Source organism: Diabrotica virgifera, chromosome 1, assembly GCF_917563875.1.
Source record: "Diabrotica virgifera virgifera chromosome 1, PGI_DIABVI_V3a".
Lineage (NCBI taxonomy): Eukaryota > Metazoa > Arthropoda > Insecta > Coleoptera > Chrysomelidae > Diabrotica > Diabrotica virgifera.
The window spans coordinates 318,196,640-318,218,180 of record NC_065443.1 but is presented as its reverse complement, the minus strand read 5'-3'; the positions used below and the strand labels follow the sequence as shown (position 1 = coordinate 318,218,180).

General features: G+C 32.0%; 1 protein-coding gene across 1 annotated transcript in view; it reads right to left on the bottom strand.

Moving 5' to 3' along the window:
- Window positions 1–19,732, bottom strand: part of LOC126878664 (uncharacterized) — a 34,827-nt gene extending 15,095 nt beyond the window's left edge. Inside the window, exons 1-7 of the mRNA XM_050641511.1 lie at window positions 19,577–19,732; window positions 14,204–14,412; window positions 9,253–9,416; window positions 3,636–3,964; window positions 2,725–2,899; window positions 2,404–2,637; window positions 1,798–2,243 (exon numbers count right to left, since the gene is read on the bottom strand). Of these exons, the coding sequence (XP_050497468.1) occupies window positions 1,798–2,243; window positions 2,404–2,637; window positions 2,725–2,899; window positions 3,636–3,964; window positions 9,253–9,416; window positions 14,204–14,403 (1,548 nt within the window). The 5' untranslated portion in view covers window positions 14,404–14,412; window positions 19,577–19,732. The remainder of the gene's footprint in view (window positions 1–1,797; window positions 2,244–2,403; window positions 2,638–2,724; window positions 2,900–3,635; window positions 3,965–9,252; window positions 9,417–14,203; window positions 14,413–19,576) is intronic.
- Window positions 19,733–21,541: the final 1,809 nt, after the last annotated feature.

Genomic DNA, 21,541 nt, shown 5'->3' with positions numbered 1-21,541 from the left:
TTAAAAACTTGTCAAATTTAGGGCGCCACCCCCGCTAAACGGTTGATGATAGAGAGATTGTGTTGGAAATAAATCGTAGAAAATATAGTCCTCTTCATATTTCTATAAAAGAAATTTGTTGTAAAAGTTACAAGAAGGGCTACGTTCCGCAAAAACCACAAATTACCCCCTTTAAAGGGGTGAAAAGGGAGGTTCCGGGGCGAAATTTTTTCAGAAAAAGTTAGTCTTATAATAAGCACCCCTTGATATACCAGAAAAAAAATAAAACCGGACTTGTGTCCATTTTGCAAGGTTCAACCTTTGTTTCCTACACTATAATATCGTTATATTAATAATTATATTACCATTAAATCAAATCATTAATCTCTTGTGGCTTGTGGCCAGTGGCGGATCTAGAAATATGCCTTATGGGGCACTTCCAATGAAAAACCAACCAAAAGACATAAAAAAGAAAAAACCAAATTACATAAAAGACATAAATAATAACTTATATCCATTAAGTTCCCTTAATTTTCCGAGTGGGTTTATTGGATTAAATTTGTTTTTTCATGGGGTAATTTTAATAAATTTTTGACCTTTTTAGGGGGGATATCCCCTATCTCCCCTCCTCTAGATTCTCCAGTGGTCGTGGCAGTTATTAAATCACCAATATTTCTTCAATGGATCTTTAGATTGTTTTTTTATGAATCTCAAACCATGTTTTACATTTAAACTCTGTGTGAATGAGTTTAATCTTTTGAAGTAAGTTTTTCGGTTCATTCCGCCAACCATACTCTTCTACTCCTCTGCATATTTGATTTGCTCTGCTTATTTTTTTCGATAACAATCTGTATTAATCGTTTTTCGTTCCACACCATATCAACCAATTTGCACCAACAGATATTTAAATTAGGCAGATAGCTCGGAGCAATCTTCTTTAGGTGACATCTGTAATGGAGGTTGGCGATGATTTCTGCAAAATAACGTCTCTATCATGTGTTTTTCTTATTAGGGTGTGGAGGTCTATTCCTGTCCAGTCCTTGATGTTACGAAAGCTTGGTAATTTGTTCTCTACCTGAACCAATTTTTCATCAAATATATATACCTAAAGATAAAATATATGCTATCTTACTCCTTCACTTCATCCACCTATCTTTCTTATTTAGCCACAACTGTTCAATTCCCCACTTTTTGGCATTATATCCTCCTGACTTTAAGATTTTCAATGCTTTTATTATTTAGGAGGTTTATTAAAGTTGTTCATTCATCCCTTAAAATTAATTTAGAAGACTCATGAACCACGAAGTAAGGGAAGATTTGAAAGGAGAAGACATTGTCAGATTTATCAATGCACAGAGACTCAGATGGATGGGACATATAGAAAGGAGAAATCCAGAAGCCGTTTTCAAGAAAATTACCAAATGGAGACCTGTCTCAAGCAGACCACGAGGAAGACCCAAAACCAGATGGGAGAACCAGATAGCCGAGGACCTTAAGAAGATGGGACTTAGAGAATGGGCAACCACAAGCAAAAACAGGAATGAATGGAGAAAAATTGTAGAAGATGCCAAGTCACACAACCAATAATTGTAAAACCAAAATGTTAATGCGGATTGATTCACCGCGACAAATGAATCGGAAGAGCCCAAATAGGGCGGCAATCACTCCACTAGGAGTATAGATGCCATGATGATGATGATGATGATGATGATTAAAGTTATTATTAATGTTAAATTAATTAAAGTTAAAAATGAAAACAAAATAAATTTTATTTTAAAAGATACATTGGACATCAACATTCATACAGGAACATTCTCACATTATCTTCTTTATTGGCTTCAATCCTAAAGGCATACCATTAGAAAGTTGAAGATTACCTTCTAAGGTACGCTTTTTCAACTGCGCAGGAATTTCAGTTTTCCCAACAGGGACAATTTCAAAATGATGCAACAAATAAGCGAACAAAACCTTCATCTCCAGTGTAGCGAATCTCGAGCCAATGCAATTCCTAGGACCTAGTCCAAAGGGAAAGTAAGTGTACGGATCTATTTTGTCCTTATTCTCGTCGTTGAATCTCTCAGGATCGAAGCGTTCTGGATCTGGGAAGTATTTGGGGTCTTTGTGCATACACATGGTCGGCAAAGATACAACCATTCCACGTTTTAGGTTCAACGGTTCCTCATCTGGACTTTCTGGTTCTATGAAAAAATCTTTGCTGCATTCTCTGTCACTCTCTGGGAAATTTGGCCATTTTCTTAAACCCTCTGAAAAATTAAAAGACAATATATACCTATATTTGCAACAATAATAAATAATAGAGAAGCAACAAATATAGAAAAAATAAAAAAATAAACGATAGTTTTTGAAGTCATGCTCAAACAATTTGAATTCTTTAAGGTCTGTTTATAGGTAACTTAATTTTACCTGAAATGACCATATCGAAATATTTCATTTGCATCACTGCTTCATATGTCAAATTTCCATTACATTCCTCAAATCCTTGATCGATTTCTTCCCTCAGTCTTTTTTGAACTTCAAGGTTTGTTGCTAGTTCGTAAGCGATGAAACACATCGTGTTGGAAACCGAATCGAACCCTCCCAAGAAGAAGACGAGAGCATGGGAAATTATGTCTCCATTGGTGATGCTTACATTGTTACCTTCAACATAAAAATACCAATAAAATAAATAAAATCAAGCTTAAATATGAGCATTATTAGAAAGGTGAAAAACAGGTATAAATGTACTTTCGTGTTTTGATTTAATTTCATCTTTGTTCTTGTCGCCGTTCTTAGCTTGGAGTAGAAGATTTAACATATCTGGACGTTTTATCTTTCTTTCTTCCCTTGCTTTAATGGTACTTTCTATAATATCAATAAAGAATCTTCGCGCAGGACCATAAAAAACGTTGGCTTTTAGTAGCTGTAACAAAATTTAAAAAATAATAATGTAAACTTTGGAAGAGAAATTTTTATCTTTTACTTAGCCTTAATGATAAATACTGTTTTGTCGTAGAAAAAAATTGAGCAGCTTTACAATCGATCACATGCCTATAGACCTTTCAAAAATAAGAAATCGCTCCCGTTCTACGTGGTGGGGTCAGGAATATGACACGGTTCTAAAAAATCGACACGACTTCTTTAAAAATTAAGAGTTACCAGCAACCTAGATAAATTGTCAGGAATGCCAACGAGTTATCTAGTCCAAAAACAAATCTGAAGCTAAAAGCAAAACAAAGTTGAATAGGATTGCTTGGTTTTAGACAAAACATTTCATCAACAGTATGGCATTACCGGCTTTTCGCCGATACAGGCGATTTTTGAGTATTTTTTTAAAGATTAAAAGTATCTTTGGCAGTAGTGTTGTTTGGTGGTAGTATACAGTCAATGAAATGGTACAAGGTAAATCAAAAGTAAAGATTAATGATGAATATTAGTGCTGAATAGGTCATTAAGAGAGGGGGGGGTCCCATCCCCATTAAGAAAGGCGTGAGACAAGGAGACGTAATGTTTTCTTTGTTTTATATTTTTAGGTATTTCTGATTTAGCTATAGTAGCTATCACCAAAACTACCTAACAAAAGTTTGTAATGTACTGATAAATTTAAAAATTTATTAATTTAAAGTTTTTTAATTTAAAAATATTGTAGCTATACATACCTTCAATAATTTTGGCATAAATACAAATCCAATCACCTTCAGATTGGCCCATAATGTAAAATTGGTAAGATTGCCAGCCATCGAGTAAAACTCGTCATTGGGGTTGTTTAGAGAATCTGTACTGACACCAAAAGCAGTGGAAGCAATTATATCATTGGCAAATCTGGAAGTTGCATCTTTTGTATTAATTTCAATGATATCTTCATTTATTTTTGAAAAATGCTGTACAAGGTTTTTCGAGCATTCACTCATAAGGTCGAACATCATCTTCATCTTGCTGCTAGTGAAAGAAGGACTAAGTACTGCTCTAATTTCTTTCCATCGCTCATCTGCGAATATGTTCACAAAAATCAATTAAACTTAAAAAAAAACAATAAAATCCTTTATAAAAGGTATATATTTAAAATCCCTAAAAAGGGCTATATCACATAATTAGTTTTCGATTGGTTTACCAATCATCATCAGTGTTTACGTGAAATTTGCATGCTAACCACCAAGATATAATTTTACAAAAATATGTGGGTCAAATCCCTGTACCCCAAAATAATTTGACAAGTCAAACCACAGCTCAGATGTTACCTGGGGCATATTAGTAAAACACTTTAAACATCCACGCTTAAGTTAGCCTTTTTAACCGATGTTTCCTTGACGGATTACTTGTAGAGGGCTTTGACCCACATATTTTTGTAAAATTATATCTTGGTGGTTAGCATGTAAATTTCACGTAAGCACTGATGATGATTGGTAAAACAATCGAAAACTAGTTATGTGATGTAGCCCTTTTTAGGGATTTTATTGTTTTTTGTATTACATGGTATGGTATACAGCCAACTACAGGAAAACTTTTTCCTTGTGGATAATTAAATTTTAAGAGTAAACAGTAGCGATCAACAGGTAGCAACAAAATATAACTTCGGGAGATAGTATCATAAAGTTTGGCAACAGTGGTAATCTTTGACATTATCTAAGATTAATATTTTGACAATATCATAGTCGCGCTAAATGGAAGTAATAGAAAACGAATTTATTATTAATAAATAGATATTTATAAAAATAAACCAAAATAGGTAAAAATTTTATGTTAAGATAGGTATTTAGAAAGGTATTTACATGAAATATCTAATAATAAAACAATAATAAATAATATAATCATTTTTTGTTGTGAAGCGAAACAAATTTCGATTTTCGCATAATTTTGGCACGGTTTTTAATGGACTTTTTCTTGAAAGGTTTCACTTTATTTTTCGTTGGATTTACTTTTTCCATTTTGTTAAACTATTGATAATATTTTTAGAATAAAAAATCCTCCTAAAACTTTATATACTCGCATTATAATTCGAAATATTTTTACGTAAAATATACTTACCTACTGTTCTTACGATGTCAGTTGGACCAGAAGCATTTTTGGGGTCCGGTCAATAATTCTACGAAGAGCATAGAAATAAAGATAAACCATATAAACATTTGCTTGCTTCAAAATTGATCACTCCTTGTATTAGTCCACATGGACGCGGGTGTGGCTTACTACTTTCTAACGTATCTTATTGGGCAATACTGAAGAGTAATTGGTCAAATTGTTCGGAAGTGCTTAGGCTCAAATCATATCGTTATCTGGTCAAAATACCTTCTCATGTTTCAAAGGCGGCAAGCAATATAAACACTATATAAACAGTGTCGTCGTCATAACTTACAATTATTTTATTTTTATAATACATTTTTTGTCTCATTTCTTTAGTACTTAAAAAATGAATAAGCACATTAAATTGCATTTGTAAGTATTATATACTTTTAATGATCAATTTTAAATTTTATTGTATTGTATTATACTCAAACTGTATTGTTTATACAGGATGTCCCATATATTATGCGAGATTTAATGACGTCAATTTGCTCAGTCCGCAGATTGGATAATGAAATTAATGGAATTTTTCATATTTTCCTTTGTATGTGTCCATGTCTAAGAGCCATATATGAGGAGAGGGAGTGTACATTGATTGAAGACTCTTGATTTTAGATATTGGGGGTATTTTTTTTTCTTTAGAATAAAAGACAGTTTTCCGAGTGATGCCCAGGCCAATCTTATTATTTTTTTTTATTTCTTCGGTCTGATTTTTTTTATTTAATTTAGTGATTTGTCCTAGAATATCTCTTTTAGTTGCTTTATTCTTGTTTGTGCCACTGTAATTATTGGTTCTCCTTGTTGATTGGTCATGGCTTTTGTTTTACTGTAAGCGATGTTCAGTCCCATCTTTGTCGATTCACTATCTAGTGCTTCCATCATTCTTGGTAATTCTTCACTATTTTCTGTTTTAATACAATATATATACTTACAAGTCAAAAGTGACATTTGGAAAAATTGTGTAGCTCATGTTCAAGTAAAATAAAAATATTATCTTGCTTTGTCACCAATATTGTCTTCTTCTTCTTTTCCTTCTTCTTCTTCTTGTGTAGACATGACTGTCTGTTTTTCAATGTGGCTCCAGTAAGTTGTCATTCCATCGTTTTCGTGGTCTTCCCACTTAGTTTTGGATCCCGCGTATGAAAAAAAAGTTGATTAATAGCAAGCTGAAAATTTTTTAATAGCTTAAGGGTGTGTAGTTGGAGAAACTTTGATATATGGGAACACTGGAATAGGGGAAGTTTTAATTGTGGAACAGGTTAAAAATTTGGAACGGCTAGACCACGAAAACGGCACATGTATTTTGTCCGACAGAACAGACTTAAACTCTCCGAGCAGAGATTAAACTCTCATGCAAAAATCAGCCTACTATTTATCACCAAATGGGCGTTTTAATAAGTGGAACATGTAGAATATGTCAAATGACAGGAATTATGACAGCTGATAAATAGCAGTCTGATTTTTGCATGAGAGTTTAATCTCTGTTCGGAGAGTTTAAGTCTGACCGTTCCAAATTTTTAACCACAATTATAACTGCCCCTGTTACAGTGTTCTCATATATCACAGTATATCCGACTAGACACCGTTTAAGCTATTAACAAATTTTCAGCTTACTATTAATCAACTTTTTTTTTCATACGCGGGATACAGACCTAACTGATCGTCTTCCTATTGGGGAACCGTCTCTCGCCGTCCTTACTACTTTGTTTTTTGTCATTTGGCTCATGTAGTTGTTCCATTATACTCTTCTGCTTTTTACCCAGTTATTGATGTTGTCCACCTTGCATATCTGTCGTATATCTGCACTTCTACCTCTTCCCATATCCCATCGATTTTTCAAAGTATTTTCATCTCTGCTGTTTCTAGCATTCTTTCTGTCCTTTCTGTATCAAGTCGTGTTTCTGCCGCGTATTTATGTCATTATTGGTCTGATAACTGTTGTGTAAATTGCGCCTTTCACTTCTTTTCCAATATTGGCGTGGTAGTTATAAACACGACAAGTGTCGAATCAAGTTCTGAACACACGGATAGTGATATATTTCAACTTGTCAAAAATATGTCCTATGTATAAGTATGTAGTATTATACAGTAGTAAAAGTGATCTCTTCATTAGTCATGAATTAGACAATTCGACTGGAAGAGGAATTGTTCGTTTTCATGTATTTTATGTGTACATTCAAAGTGTAGTCTTATTTCTTTAGTTCTCAAATTAATAAGCACGTTAAATTTCATTTGTATTATGTATTTTTAATTATCTTTGGTGTCAATTTCATAAAGAAATGTGAACAATTAACAACATTATTACTGTTTAACAAATATTGAACCATAATTTAAAAATAAAAGTTTACTCATTAATTTCTATTGCGCCGCCTATGTTTTACAAACGGTGCCGACAATCGGTGTCGAATTTTGTTTTTATACTGGTCCAACTGACATCGTAAGAAGAGTACCTACATATAACTAAAACTCACAATTAACAAAAATCTATTCTTTCAAAGAGGCCAACAACTTATATAACAACAACAAATATATAATAAATTAACTATCAATAAACACTACTTTCCTATGAAACAACAATAACGGATTCTTAAAATAATATACTACTGCACTGAACAGATATCGATAAAGATGACAGAACAGATTAGAGAAAATCTGGCGCAGGTTTGTCAAAATGACAGTGATTATTTCATTCATAGGAGATTCTGACCAATAGAAAGCTACAGAAATCTGAATTAAATCGATAATTTGTGATAATCTCCCGTCGTTAAGTATATTACGTCAGATGCCCTTCGTTGCTACGAAAAAATACATTCAGTGACATTAATGACAATTAATGTTTTAAAAATTATAAAAGTGATGACTTTCAATCGTCAAATATTTATAAAAACTGTGTGTTTAATGGTACTTACATAAATAAATTACAATAAAATTTTGGTTTTGAACAGTTTTATTCATGAAATAATCGCAACAAATTGCACTCGACCTCTGAAATTAAATAGAATTTTTGCTCTCGTGACACTTTGACATAATTTCACTCGCCTTCGGTTCGTGAAATTAAAACTGTCAAAGTGTCACTCGGGAAAAATTCAATAATTTCAGAGCTCTTGTGCAATTACTACTGATTATTTCATTCATAGGAGATTCTGACCAATAGAAAGCTACAGAAATGCAAATTAAGGTGATAATTTTTGATAATATCCCGTCGTTAAGCATATTACGTCAGATTCCCTTCGTTGCTACGAAAAAATACATTCAGTGACATTAATGACAATTAATGTTTTAAAAATTATAAAAGTGATGACTTTCAATCGTCATATTATATTTATAAAAACTGTGTGTTTAATGGTACTTTGTACTTACATAAATAAATTACAATTAAATTTTGGTTTTGAACAGTTTTATTCATGAAATAATCGCAACAAATTGCACACGATCTCTGAAATTAATATAGAATTTTTGCTCTCGTGACATGCACTTTGACATAATTAACTCGCCTTCGGCTCGTGAAATTAAAACTGTCAAAGTGTCACTCGGGAAAAATTCAATAATTTCAGAGCTCTTGTGCAATTACTACTGATAATTTCTCTATGTTGCCTAATTAGTTATTTAGTTATAATATGTTCGATTTCTTGCTAGAAATAAAAAAAATTAGTAGTTCCAAGATTACACGAAATCTAGACATGGGATAAAAAAGTTTATTTGAAGAAAGTTTATTTTTTTTTCTTCTTAATGGCGGTACAGACTCCTTTTTTCAATATTTTATTTAGTTATAGAGTAATTTCCACGTACTAACATATTTCTGAAATTGGGCTCTGTACCGCCATTCTTTATTATATTACTAATATGTGTGCCAAATATCTCGACAAAATATTCAAAATTAGAGCCGCAATATTGGAACGCGTTTGTTGCTACCTGTTGATCTCTACTGTAGCCTCTTAATTAAATAAAAATTTTAAGAGACGCGAATTAAATTCGATCATTAAAGCCGGCCACTCGCGGTACTGTGTCGTTCAATTTTGTCGAATTCGACTAATAAATTTTGATCGTGTGTGAAATGCGTGTGCATCCAATGAAAACGTACAGTTTGACCACACAGACTGGCCTGTCTGTTGTAGTGCTGCAGAATTGATATTATCATCGACGATCTTGTCGAATGACACCGCATTACCGTGAGTGGCCGGGTATACTTTTTATATACATATTGTGTAAACTTCATACCTTTAAGTGACAGCAGATTATTTGACCAAAGTGAATCAGCTCCTTCGGGTATAACGGCTTTATGATTGGCAAAATGGTCAAATTCCTTCACAGTGATTTGTTTCAAAAGCTTTGGATCTTTTATCATTAGAACTGGTGTTGTAAGTTCGTACATTCCTATATACCTAATAGGAATAAAAATATATTTAATAAATAAAATGTATAATAAAAATGAAGTACATACTGTTAATCTGTGGTACACATTAGCAGTGTCAGCCAGCAACCATACTATAAATAGTAGACATAACTATCATTACACTCCTTTTTTACTATGTACTATCCTGCCTTTACAATAATCCTTAAATCTACTATAATTTTCATAAACCATTTTTTAAGCTGGAATAAATTCTAAGAGAATAAGTCGGTACCAAAAACATAAATAAACAACGACGTCGCTGAAATTGTGAAATTAAGCAGTTCACGGTGTCAGATTTCGTTTGTAAGAGTGAGTAATTAGGCCAGGAACCGAAGCTTTTCACCTCGCAATTTTTACAGAATGGATCGATTTGCTTGAAAATTTGAGAATAAGTAGTGGATAGTCCAAGGATCAAAATCTATATGATGTCGAAAAGCGCTTTTACCATGGGAGTGGTTGTCACCCCATCTCGAGGGTGGACATTTTTTATTATATTTTGACCGCAAAAGCTGATAAAAACATTCATTCTAAGCAAAAAATGTTCTATACATTTTTTTGATAAAATTAATAGTTTTCGATTTAGTTGCTATCGAAATTTTGATAGTTTTGTATAGAAAAAATCAATGTTGTTCGATATACTCATTTACGATTCACTCAATTTTTGCCGTAGAAAAAATTTTTTCAAACCAAGTTCTTGGGAATTAAATAACCTACAATTATATATTGAAACATTTTTTCGTATCTCTGATGCTAATCTTTCTATTCTGAAGGAAATGACATTTTTTACCAAACTACAAAAGTTCGTTATTCGCTTTTAATTTCAGTTTTTGAAGTTATACTCCTTTAGGCGCGATTGAGATTGAGGGTGAATTTATATTGATCCGCGCGCATGCGCACACCGACAGTTTGGTATTAGTCTTTATACGGGCTCTGATTGGGTGTTGAAATGATCTGTCAATAATTGTTCAATATGGAGGTTATCGGTAAACAAAAATGTTGTATAATATATTAGTTTTTATTGTTGTGAGGACAGAAATAAAATCAAATTTATAATTATAGTGACTTTTTAAAGAGTTTTTAAAAGCCACAGGTACGTAATTCTAAATGTTTTAGTTGTATTCCAATAAAAAATTATCTTCATACCCATTTGGAAAATGTAAAAAAAATAATGTACTTACCTAGTACTTGCTATGCTATACCCCTAGTAGGTAATGCTTTAATTTACATAATCTGATTACGAACAAACTTTCTACAAATTTTCATCTAATGTATCGTTTTCTTACTCTATATATTGTTGTATTTTAATTCGACAAAAATCAAACTAATAAAAATTCATATAAACAAAATGTCAAAAAGTTGTTCAGTTTGTGTATATTTCCACATGACGTATACGCGAAGGTGGTGCAGTTTGAAATCACTGCGACTCTCGTACGGCGTGATACACGGGAAGTAGGTTCAAGCCCAATGCAATTTATACCATTTTTTTATTTTTTTTATAGATTTTATGATTGTAAGTATATTATTATATAATTGTTTCAGAAAATACGTATTTAATTAAAATTTTTGGCAACAATTATTGTTCAGAAATCATTTGTGGCATTTTTCAATGTATTTGTGTGTGTGTTTTATTCTTTTATTTTTTTAATTTTTGGTATTGTTTTAATAAAAATTTTTGGAAAGTAGTAGAGAAACTGTTTAAAGTATAATGATTTCGTTGAAATCATAATATAATAGAAGTATAACTTCTTACGTGCGTACAAAGTACACACACACACATTCTTTTTTTAAATAGTAATCATTCTAAGCCAGTCAAACTTTTAGAATCTATTAATAATACATAAATAAATAAGAATGAATAAGACCAATGGCTAAAAACACCGCTAACTTACATTATTATGCTTCCAATTGGATTTCTCCTTTCTTTTTTTAAGTATATTGATTTTTTAACCGTAACTTTTTTATTATTTACCCTAGAAAGTTTGTTAAAAAATAATTTTGTAGGTTTTTACAAAAGATCTATAAGCCTGTTAATATTAAATCTTTTTCAAAATCATCAATCGCAAAAAGAGGTGACTTTGAAAAGAGTTGGTAAAGGTGGTTTTTGCATGTTATTACAAGTTTTAATTGTCAATAGCTCACTAAATTTTTGCAAACCTGGTTCTTGGGAATTAAATAAGCTACAATTTTATATTGAAACATTTTTTCGTATCTTTGATGCTAATCTTTCTATTCTGAAGAAAATGGCTTTTTTTACCAAACTACACAAATTAGTTATTCGCTTTTAATTCCATTTTTTTTAAACTAATCATTCTAAGCCGGTACAACTTTTAGAACCTATTAATAATACATAAATAAAAATACCGAATAAGGTCAATGACTAATTTTAATTAGGGTGGTGATTAGGGGCTTGCTTGCGATCACTTTTTCGCTGAAAAAAAATAGGGACTGACATTCTTTTCATAATAAGTCACTTAATTTTTGAGCTAGAGACTTCTTTTTATTTCTGGAGATAGATATTTTTAAGTACTTTAAATTAGTTTGAACAAGTTGTCCTCGAAAAATGCATAGTTTTCCCGTCTTTTGACTTTGAAACTACAATATTTAGCATTTGACGAAGAAGAGCCAACATATAATAAAGTATAGCTCGATTACTATTGATCTTAAAGAAAATAAAAAAAAAAGATTTTGTTTATTTTTTCAAAAGGTACATTTTTTTAAGTAAAGTTTTTTTGATAAACGGAAAACTTTTTGAGTTATTAGCAGAAAACTTATTAAAAACATTGATTTTTTCGATATAAAACTAACACTTTGGATAGCGAATAAATCGAAAACTATCAATTTTATCAAAAAAATATATAGAACGTTTTTTGCTTAGAATTAATGTTTTTACCAACTTTTGTGGTCAAAATATAATAAAAAATTTCCACCCCCGAGATTGGGTGGCAACCACCCCCATGGTAAAAGCGCCTTTCGACATTATATAGATTTTGATCCTTGGACTATCCACTACTTATTCTCAAATTTTCAAGCAAATCGATCCATTCTGTAAAAATTGCGAGGTTTTGTCCTATTTTAAGCTTCAATACTTGGACTAAATAGGTTATTCTTCATGTGCCTTGCCCGCTCCGAACGTTGGCAATTAACATGGCTATTCTGATTTTGTTTAAGGCAGATCTGGGTAGTTCGGCAGATGACAATTCGAACCATTGTCGCAAGTTTTGGAGCCACGTGTGTCTCTTCCTCCCTGGACCCCATCTGCTGTCTGTTTTCCCTCGGATGATTAGCTCTAGTACTCTACATTTATTGTGCCCCATAACGTCACCCAAGTATTCCAACTTTCTTTTCTTTATAGTTATTCATACCTCTCTCTTTCTTTACCTATCCGGCGTATTACCTCCTCGTTGGTCACGTTCTCGGTCCAGGATATACGTAATATACGTTGGTAAGCCCACATTTCGAAAGTCTCTACTTTTTTCATTAATGTTGCGGTCATTGTCCACGCCTCCATTTCATATAACAAACCGGGAAATAATAAACCGGGAAAACCGGGAAGTAATAGGTACTTTTCCAAATATATTATTGTTGGACTATACTGAGCACTCCCGATAAAATTAAAGTGTCTATATACTTGATATTATATTTTTATATTACTTGTGTACTTGTAATATTTGATATTTATTTGATACTTATATGGAAAATACGGATTCAACTAAAAATAATAAACTAATTTTCCTAACTATATGCAACTAAAGATAATAACTGTAGGATTGTAAATAGTTTACCTTATATTTTAAATTCCCATGTATATCATTTTTCTTAATTATTAGTACGAGAACGGGATAAGGGTCTCACATATGGACGTTGGCCCAGATGTGCAGAACGAATTGGGGATTACGGCGACGGTAGCGGGCTACTTTTAACTTTATAGTGAACCAAATTTTATTACTAATAGGGATCGAAATTTATTGCAGCAGAATTTTAATAGTTTCGGATTTTAAGCATGACGAGGGGAAGACAGGAGATTGTTTTATCGTAGGGGTAGTATAGGCAGTCGATTATAACATCACAGCGACGACAGACGCGTTCTTAGGGATAATGCTTAGAAAAAGACGAATTAAGACGGGTATTATATTGATTAGACGCAAATTATCTATAAATACATTTCTTTTTTGTAAGAATAAGAACACGTAAGATTTTGGTCGCAATTACACACTTTTACACTTTTACATTTCGTCAATTTAATAGTATCAATAATTTAGTCATCTATTTTATTAATTAAAACTGTTAAATATCAAACGGACTTTTATTACGATTGTCTTTAAAGAAAACCTACATAACTAATAAATTAGTTTTTAATAGCAGTTTTTTTTATAAAATTAATTAATTGCTTAATCTATGAAGATAAAATTTCTTTGAAAAAATAATATACATATCTATAGATAAAATCGATAACTTAAAGCACACTTATTGTATGTCCACTTTTTTCAATAATTGAGTTAAGCACTGTACCTTCATGACCACCTAACATTCTATCATCCTGCACAGACATTGTATGTCCTAACGCGTTTGGTGTGGTATAAATCACATTTCAAACTCTGCGCTGTAATGATTTGCTATGAGAGCTTAAACATTCAAAGCCGATTTTCTCAAAAAGTACCTGCACGGACATACAATAAGTGTGCTTTAAGCCATCGAAATACTCATTTAAGAACTAATATCTAAAATTGTTTTTGTTCTATTTAAATTTTGTCGCCATAATTTTCAATGCCTACATACCTTGCATTTGGAGCTAGTTGATAGACTCGTTGCAACATCTCGTAAGAACTTTCTAAATTAAAAAGTACCCTTAATTGACTTCCAAAAAGCCAATAGCCATCCTCTGATATAACTCCTTTTCGTCTCCAATAACTCATTGGTCGTATAGCATAGTAGTAAAAGAGAGCTATAATAACCGCTAGTAACCAGAACGTCAGCATGATGTAAAACTAGAATAGAATCATTTCAAATTAAACCAATGTAGAATAGTGTTATGCCAGCTCTTGCTACACCCCTGATTGAATTGCAGGTGTTCGATAGATGAATTCTGGAAATATTCCGAAGAGTGGGGCTACTGCATATAAGTGTAATTAGATTTTAGGATTTTAGGAGTCTGAAAAATGGACTCTAAAAGCCAGCTCCATCAACAAACTTGTTGATGGAGTCTTTGAAATTTGGTGCCTACGTCGAATGCTTAGAGTATCATGGACGGACAGAGTCAAAAATGGGGAAGTATTAAGGAGAACGGACTTATAGGCTAGGGAACTTTTTGATTGTGTAAAAGGTAAGAAGATTACATACTTAGGGCACACATTATGAGGAGAACAATACACTTTTCAGCAACTGGTACTCGAAGGAAAGATAGAGGGTAAGACGGGTCTAGGACGTAAAAAGATGATATGGCTGTGTAATAGTCGCCAATGGACATGCTTCACAATGCTGCTAAAAACAGAATAATTTAATCATGATTCATGATCATCTAACGTCTCTCGTGACAAGACAATGTACGGTGAATGCCTACGCAGAAATGCATGGCACATTGAAGAAGAAGATAGGTAGTCTAAAAATATATTTGTATTTATATTTATTAAGCTTAACAGGCCTTAAAAACCTAGGGCTAAAATGTTTACATTTCTGATTACATTAAAAATGTAATGTGTACGAAGACCTGAAGAAAAGTATCATTGAGAGATGGAAAGAACTAGTATTGGACAAAAAGGAGACAGAAGGAGGTGATGAAGGAGTGTATAAAAGGACTGAAGTGTAATTAAATAAAATTTATAAGACTAAAATAAAATTTTTATTGACAACAACAATAAGACCTAATATAAAATATACAGCAGAAACAACACCAGACACAAATAGAGCGTTACAAAATGATACAAATAGTTGAAATGAGAAAACTAAGAAGTATACAAGGCAAAACTACGTGACAGAATAAGAAGTAAAGACATCAGGCAAAACTATTAGTCCAGGGTAATAAGCTAGAAATAAGCCATGTTCGGGACACTCAAAGATCCAGGTAAATGACTACCTTTTTTAGTTATTGTATATCTATAGTATGAAAATCTACCTGTTTCCTGCCTAGAGTTCGCGTCCGTTTTTAATTATTAACAATTTAGTGCAAAAATCGTGATTTTTCGATTTTTTGCACCCCATTCAAAAGCTAAATAGTTGACATAACATTACAAAACTTAATTTTTTAGAACATTAAAAAACCTTCAAAATGCAGATTTTTGAAAGTTAAAAAATTAATTTGTTGCTACGCAAACTGCAAAATAAATGAAAATCGTTATTTATTAATAAGTTTTACTAAAATTACTTTAGAATTTTAGTGTTTCACCCAAAGTTGTGCATTGGGGTACTTAACAAACCCTCAAAATTTGAGACCGATCCATTAATTAGTTTAAAGTTATTCTATTTGTTTTTCCCAGAGACCTTTATTTTACAATAACATAAGACAGAAAATAATGAAGATAAGGCAATTCTGCGTAGGTCAAATGAAAGTAGAACAGTGATATGTACTATCAAATTGTACTAAAAAAAGAAAAAAAAAATATCTCATATAGTCAAAAATACTAATGCCAAATTTTTGAAATTTTGTAGTTTATAAACATTTAGAACAAGTTTAAAAATATTGTCCGTAGAAAAATAATTTTACATACTCGTAAAGTTGGTATTTTACACGAATTTTTAAAAATATTGTTCAGTTGGTGACTAGTCGTGGTAAGTGAAGGGGGGCTGGGAGCCGACAAATGCACGAGTTAAAGAACTAAAAAAGGCAACTTAAAACTATTATCATTTTCTATATCTCGGGATCTGCTGAATATTTTTAATTCGTCTATTTGCAATTTGACATTTATTAATTGATATAAAGTTTAATTTGTTTAAACAATTTTTGAAAAAATAATTTTTTCCCAAAAATCAATGTTTTTAATCAGACTATCATTATTAATCATACAAAAAGTTAAGGTATACTTTAATAAATAAATTATCTTCAATAAATAATTATCTAATAAAAATATTTTATTTATTAAAATGAACTTTAACTTTTTGTATGATCATTAATGATACTATGATTAAAAAAAATAGATTTTTGTAAAAAATATTTTTTCAAGTATTGTTTAAACAAATTAGACTGATTATTAATTAATAAATTTATAAACAAATTACATATTTGTAATGTACGTAGAAATTACATACCAATTAAAAAAAGAAAGATGAGAATCCATTGAGTTGATCCGGAGATACAGAAAATTGTATTAGTTTAAAATTGCTTTTTCGGTATTTTAACTCGGTGGATTCGTAGGTTCCCCCTAGTAACCCTTTGAACTATAATTTTGAAAAATAGTAGAGGGCGCTGTGAAGATACAATGTTTATGTATTTAAAAAATTACAAATCTCATTATTTAAAATGGCATCAATGAAATTCCTAAATTATTATAAACAAATTAGCTGTGAATTAAAAAAAAAACACATGGCTAAATTTTTTTATTTGAAAATTCATGTTAAAATACTAGCTTATCGAATATATAAAAAGATTGTTCCTACGGACAATACTTGTAAAGTTATTCTAAATGTTTATAAACTACAAAATTTCAAAAATTTGGCATTAGGGTTTTTGATTATATTGATTAATTTTTTATCTTTTTTTAATAAATTTTGATACTATCACTCTTCTACTTTCATTTGGAATACTCAGAATTGCCCTATCTTCTTTATTTTCTGTCTTATGTTATTGCAAAATAAAGGTCTCTGGGATAAACAAATAGAATAACTCTTAAACTAATTAATGGATCGATCTCAAATTTTAAAGATTTGTTAAGTACCCCAATACCCAACTTTGGGTGAAACACTAAAGTTCTAAGATAGTTTTTGTTAAAATTATTAGCAAATAACGATTTTCATTTATTTTACAGTTTGCGTAACAACAAATTAACCTTTTTAACTTTCAAAAATCGGCATTTTAAAGGTTTTTCAATGTTCTAAAAAATTGAATTTTGTAATTTTATGTCAACTATTTAGCTTTTAAATGGGGTGCAAAAAATCGAAAAAATCTCGATTTTTGCACTAAATTGTTAATAATTAAAAAACGGACGCGAACTCTAGACAGGAAACAGGTAGGTTTTCTTCCTATAGGTCTACAATAACTAAAAAAGTAGTCAGCTACCTGGATCTTTGAGTGTCCCCAGAAAATCCTTATTACCCTGGATTATATACCCTGGATATCCTGGACTATAATACAGAACATAGGAAGGTGGGTCAGACAGAGACGAATATATTGAAACAAACATAAAGAGAATGGAGGACAGCAGACTCGTTAAAAGCGCAAAAACGAATAACCCAATAGGTAAAATACCACAGGGTAGACCACCAAAACTATAGCGAGAATGCTGGACTTCATCGTCCGAGGAAGACTTGATGGCAATGAACAGGCAGTAGCCTACTAGCATGATCAATCATAGATATTATAGAACACGTAAGAAAGATAAAAAACAACAAGTCACCTGGATTGGACAACATTAGCGCAGAATTAATAAAAGAAGGCGGAGACTCCCTATTGAATGCGATACACGAACTTGTAGTGAACATATGGAATAATAAACAACTGCCACAAGACTGGAATACCGGAGTAATCATTCCACTACATAAAAAGGGAGATCAGCTTCAATGTAACAACTACCGGGCAATAACGCTACGGACTGTGGCATATAAAATACTGTCAAATATTGTGTCTGAGCGATTGAGACCATATGCGGAACAAATAGTTGGGGGATATCAATGTGGTTTCTGCAGGCAGAAGTCCACAATAGATCAGATCTTCGTTTTGAGACAAATCTTGGAAAAGACTAGTGAATTTAATATAGAAACACATCATCTCTTCATTGACTTTAAGAGTGCCTATGATAGTATCCATCGAGAATTTCTGATCAACGCCCTGAAAGAGTTTAATATCCCAACTCATCTCATTGAAATAGTAAAAGAAACACTTAAAGTACAAAGCAGGGTTCGAATTTAAAACGCACTAACAAATACAATCCATGTTAGAACGGGCCTACGACAGGGAGATGCCCTATCCTGTATTCTATTCAACATCACATTAGAGAAAAAAATTAGAGAGTCAAAAGTCAACACCAGAGGAATAATAATAACAAAAAGTGTACAAATATTGGCATTTGCAGATGATGTTGATATCATAGCTAGAAGCAAAAGAGAAATGATAGAAGCATTTAATGCTATAGGAAGAGCGGCACAAAACAGTGGCCTTAATATTAATGAAATAAAAACCAAATACATGAAGGCCGCAAATCGACAGGCCAAAGAAACCTACAGAATCTTACAATAGGAGACTATAACATCGAAAGCGTAAAACATTTTACATATCTAGGTTCACTAGTTACCGCAGATAAAAATGTCAGCGAAGAAGCTAAGAGAAGAATACATATTGCTAATAAAACATATAATGGACTCATTAAACATCTAAGATTTAACAACATCACGAGAAAAACCAAATGCAAAATATACAAAACCCTGATAAAACCGGTCCTTAATTATGGATCAGAGACATGGACACTGACGAAAAGCGATGAGAACTTATTAGGTACGTTTGAACGAAAAATCCTCAGACACGTATATAAGGGGGTGAAAGAAAATGACGTATGACGCAGAAGATATAATTTTGAACTATACGCAGCATACAACGAACCCGATGTCATAACATCCATAAAGATCGAACGTCTGCGCTGGATGGGCCATGTTGAACGAATGTTGGAGACCGAAACTCCAAAACGTATAAAGAGGCAAGCACCAGTAGGGAGAAGGTCAAAGGGAAGACCCAAACTTAGATACATGGAAAAGATCTGAAAACACTTGAGATTACCCACTGGAAGAACAAAGCAAGGAACAGAACAGAATGGCGGAAAATCCTAGAACAAGCCAGGACCCAAAAATGGTTGTCGAGCTACTGATGATGATGATGAAGAAACATACAATGGAGATTTGCTGGTATGTTGGTCTCTAACCCTAACACGACTAAAAGATGATAAATGCACAAGAGTTAGTCGTATGCTTAACAGTGTATGATGGTGAAACTCTACTTAAAATTCTACTTACTGAAAGTTAACTGCGTCCAATGAAGACTACTACCAAATATTATTTCTTTAACTAACTTTTTTTTATGTAACTTATCATAACAATAATCGACAAATTCAACAAAATGTAAAGTTTGAAAGGATATCAGCCTATCCAAAAGTTAGATAGTGTAGTGATTACTATTAGAATAATCAGGGCCGTCTTAAGCATACACGGCGCCGAGGTGCAAGACTCATCTTTGCGCCCCCTTTCCTCAGAAGATTATATAGGTTATAGGTACGCTAAAATTAAAATTAATTATGTTTGCTTTATTTACTTATATATTAAAGAACATGGTTTCACTATTCAACTAAGGTCAATAGTATACTATACTATATTATCAAAGTCAACTTTTCTAGCTTTTAAGTTGGTAAACGTTTTTATTATTTCGGTAATATCTATTTTTACTTGCTTTTCTATACTTATTAAAGCCAGGTTTTTTAATCTGTCTTGGCCTATTGTTGAGCGCAGATAATTTTTGATCAATTTAAGTTTAGAAAAAGACCTTTCTCCTTCAGCTACTGTTAATGCAAGTGTTAAATATATCCTTAGACATATAGAAAGATTTATAAAAAATATTGGTAACAATTCTAACTCATGGAATAGATCTTCACCATCTTTATCAGACAGTGGCGACGCGTGACTTTTTCTAAAGTGTTACCAAAACCAGATGTAAAAAAATCCTATTTAAAAAAATATTTTGAACCTCCCAAGTATAAGTTTTTGTTTTTAATCCTGTGGGATAAAATTAAACAAATCACTATTCCCAAATTATATGTATGTAATTATGTATATGTAACAGGTATAACAATAAATAATAAACAAACTAAACATATTATTCTACCATAAAATTAACATAAAAAAATGAACAAGTAGGAAAAAGAACAGATGTTGAAAACTATTGTTTATATTTTAATTCTTCCATTTTCAATAATATCATTTTTCCGCAAATCGCCAGGAAATTTTGACATTCCTGTCAAAATTTCTTGAAGAAAAAGTCAGGACTTCCTTACTGTAAGGAAATGTCATTTCCTTACTGTAAGGAAATGTTATTTCCGTACAGTTGTTAGTGTTCTACATAAATAATAGAAAACATTGTCAAGTTTGACAATTCAACCTCAATACGTTTCCATAGTAACCCAAGTAATTTTATTAGGAATTTCAAAGCACCATTTATTTGGGAATAAAATTATCGCGTTTTTTTAAAATCAATCAATATCTGTCGAATTTTAAACGATTTGCGGAAAAATAGTATGTTTACCTCGTAGGAAAAGCCACATTCCTGGACTCTGTGTTGCTAAGTCTCGGCTTGCGCCTCGACTTAGCAATCTTCACAGTCGTCCAGGAATGTTAAGCTTTTCCTACCCGGTAAACAATGTACTATTTTTTTTAAATAATATATAAAAAAATATACAAGTAGAATGACTTTTCAAGTAGTTGATCAATTACGCAATACGTAGCAACATTCTTCCATGTTTAAATGCACGCACACTGTAATCTGTAATAGGTACTAAACATACTAAACCAACGTTTTACCAATCTTCAAAATGGTAACAATACTGATATGCACCGCGTGCCCGCGCGCCGTCTCTAGACCCGTCGGTCCTTCAAAATTTTCAGAGCTAGTCCCGAGCGATGGCGAGGTTTCTCCTGCGTTACAGTTACCAATGCCAGTATTAGTAACGGCATATGATAACGTGTCATGGATTCACATATCTCGCCAATATTTTCGTGCGTCTAGTTGGGTATTTACTGAATTAGGTACTATAACAAGTATTTCTGTTGGTAAAAAATATAAATGGAATTATTTCGTAGTTGTCATAAAATATTTATTTGCAAGATTTGTAACTGTTACCAATGGTAACAGTGGTTACATGGACGCTTCACCACTGTTATCAGATATATTTCCATGCCCTAGTTTTTTTTGTAAATTTAAACATTGTGTTT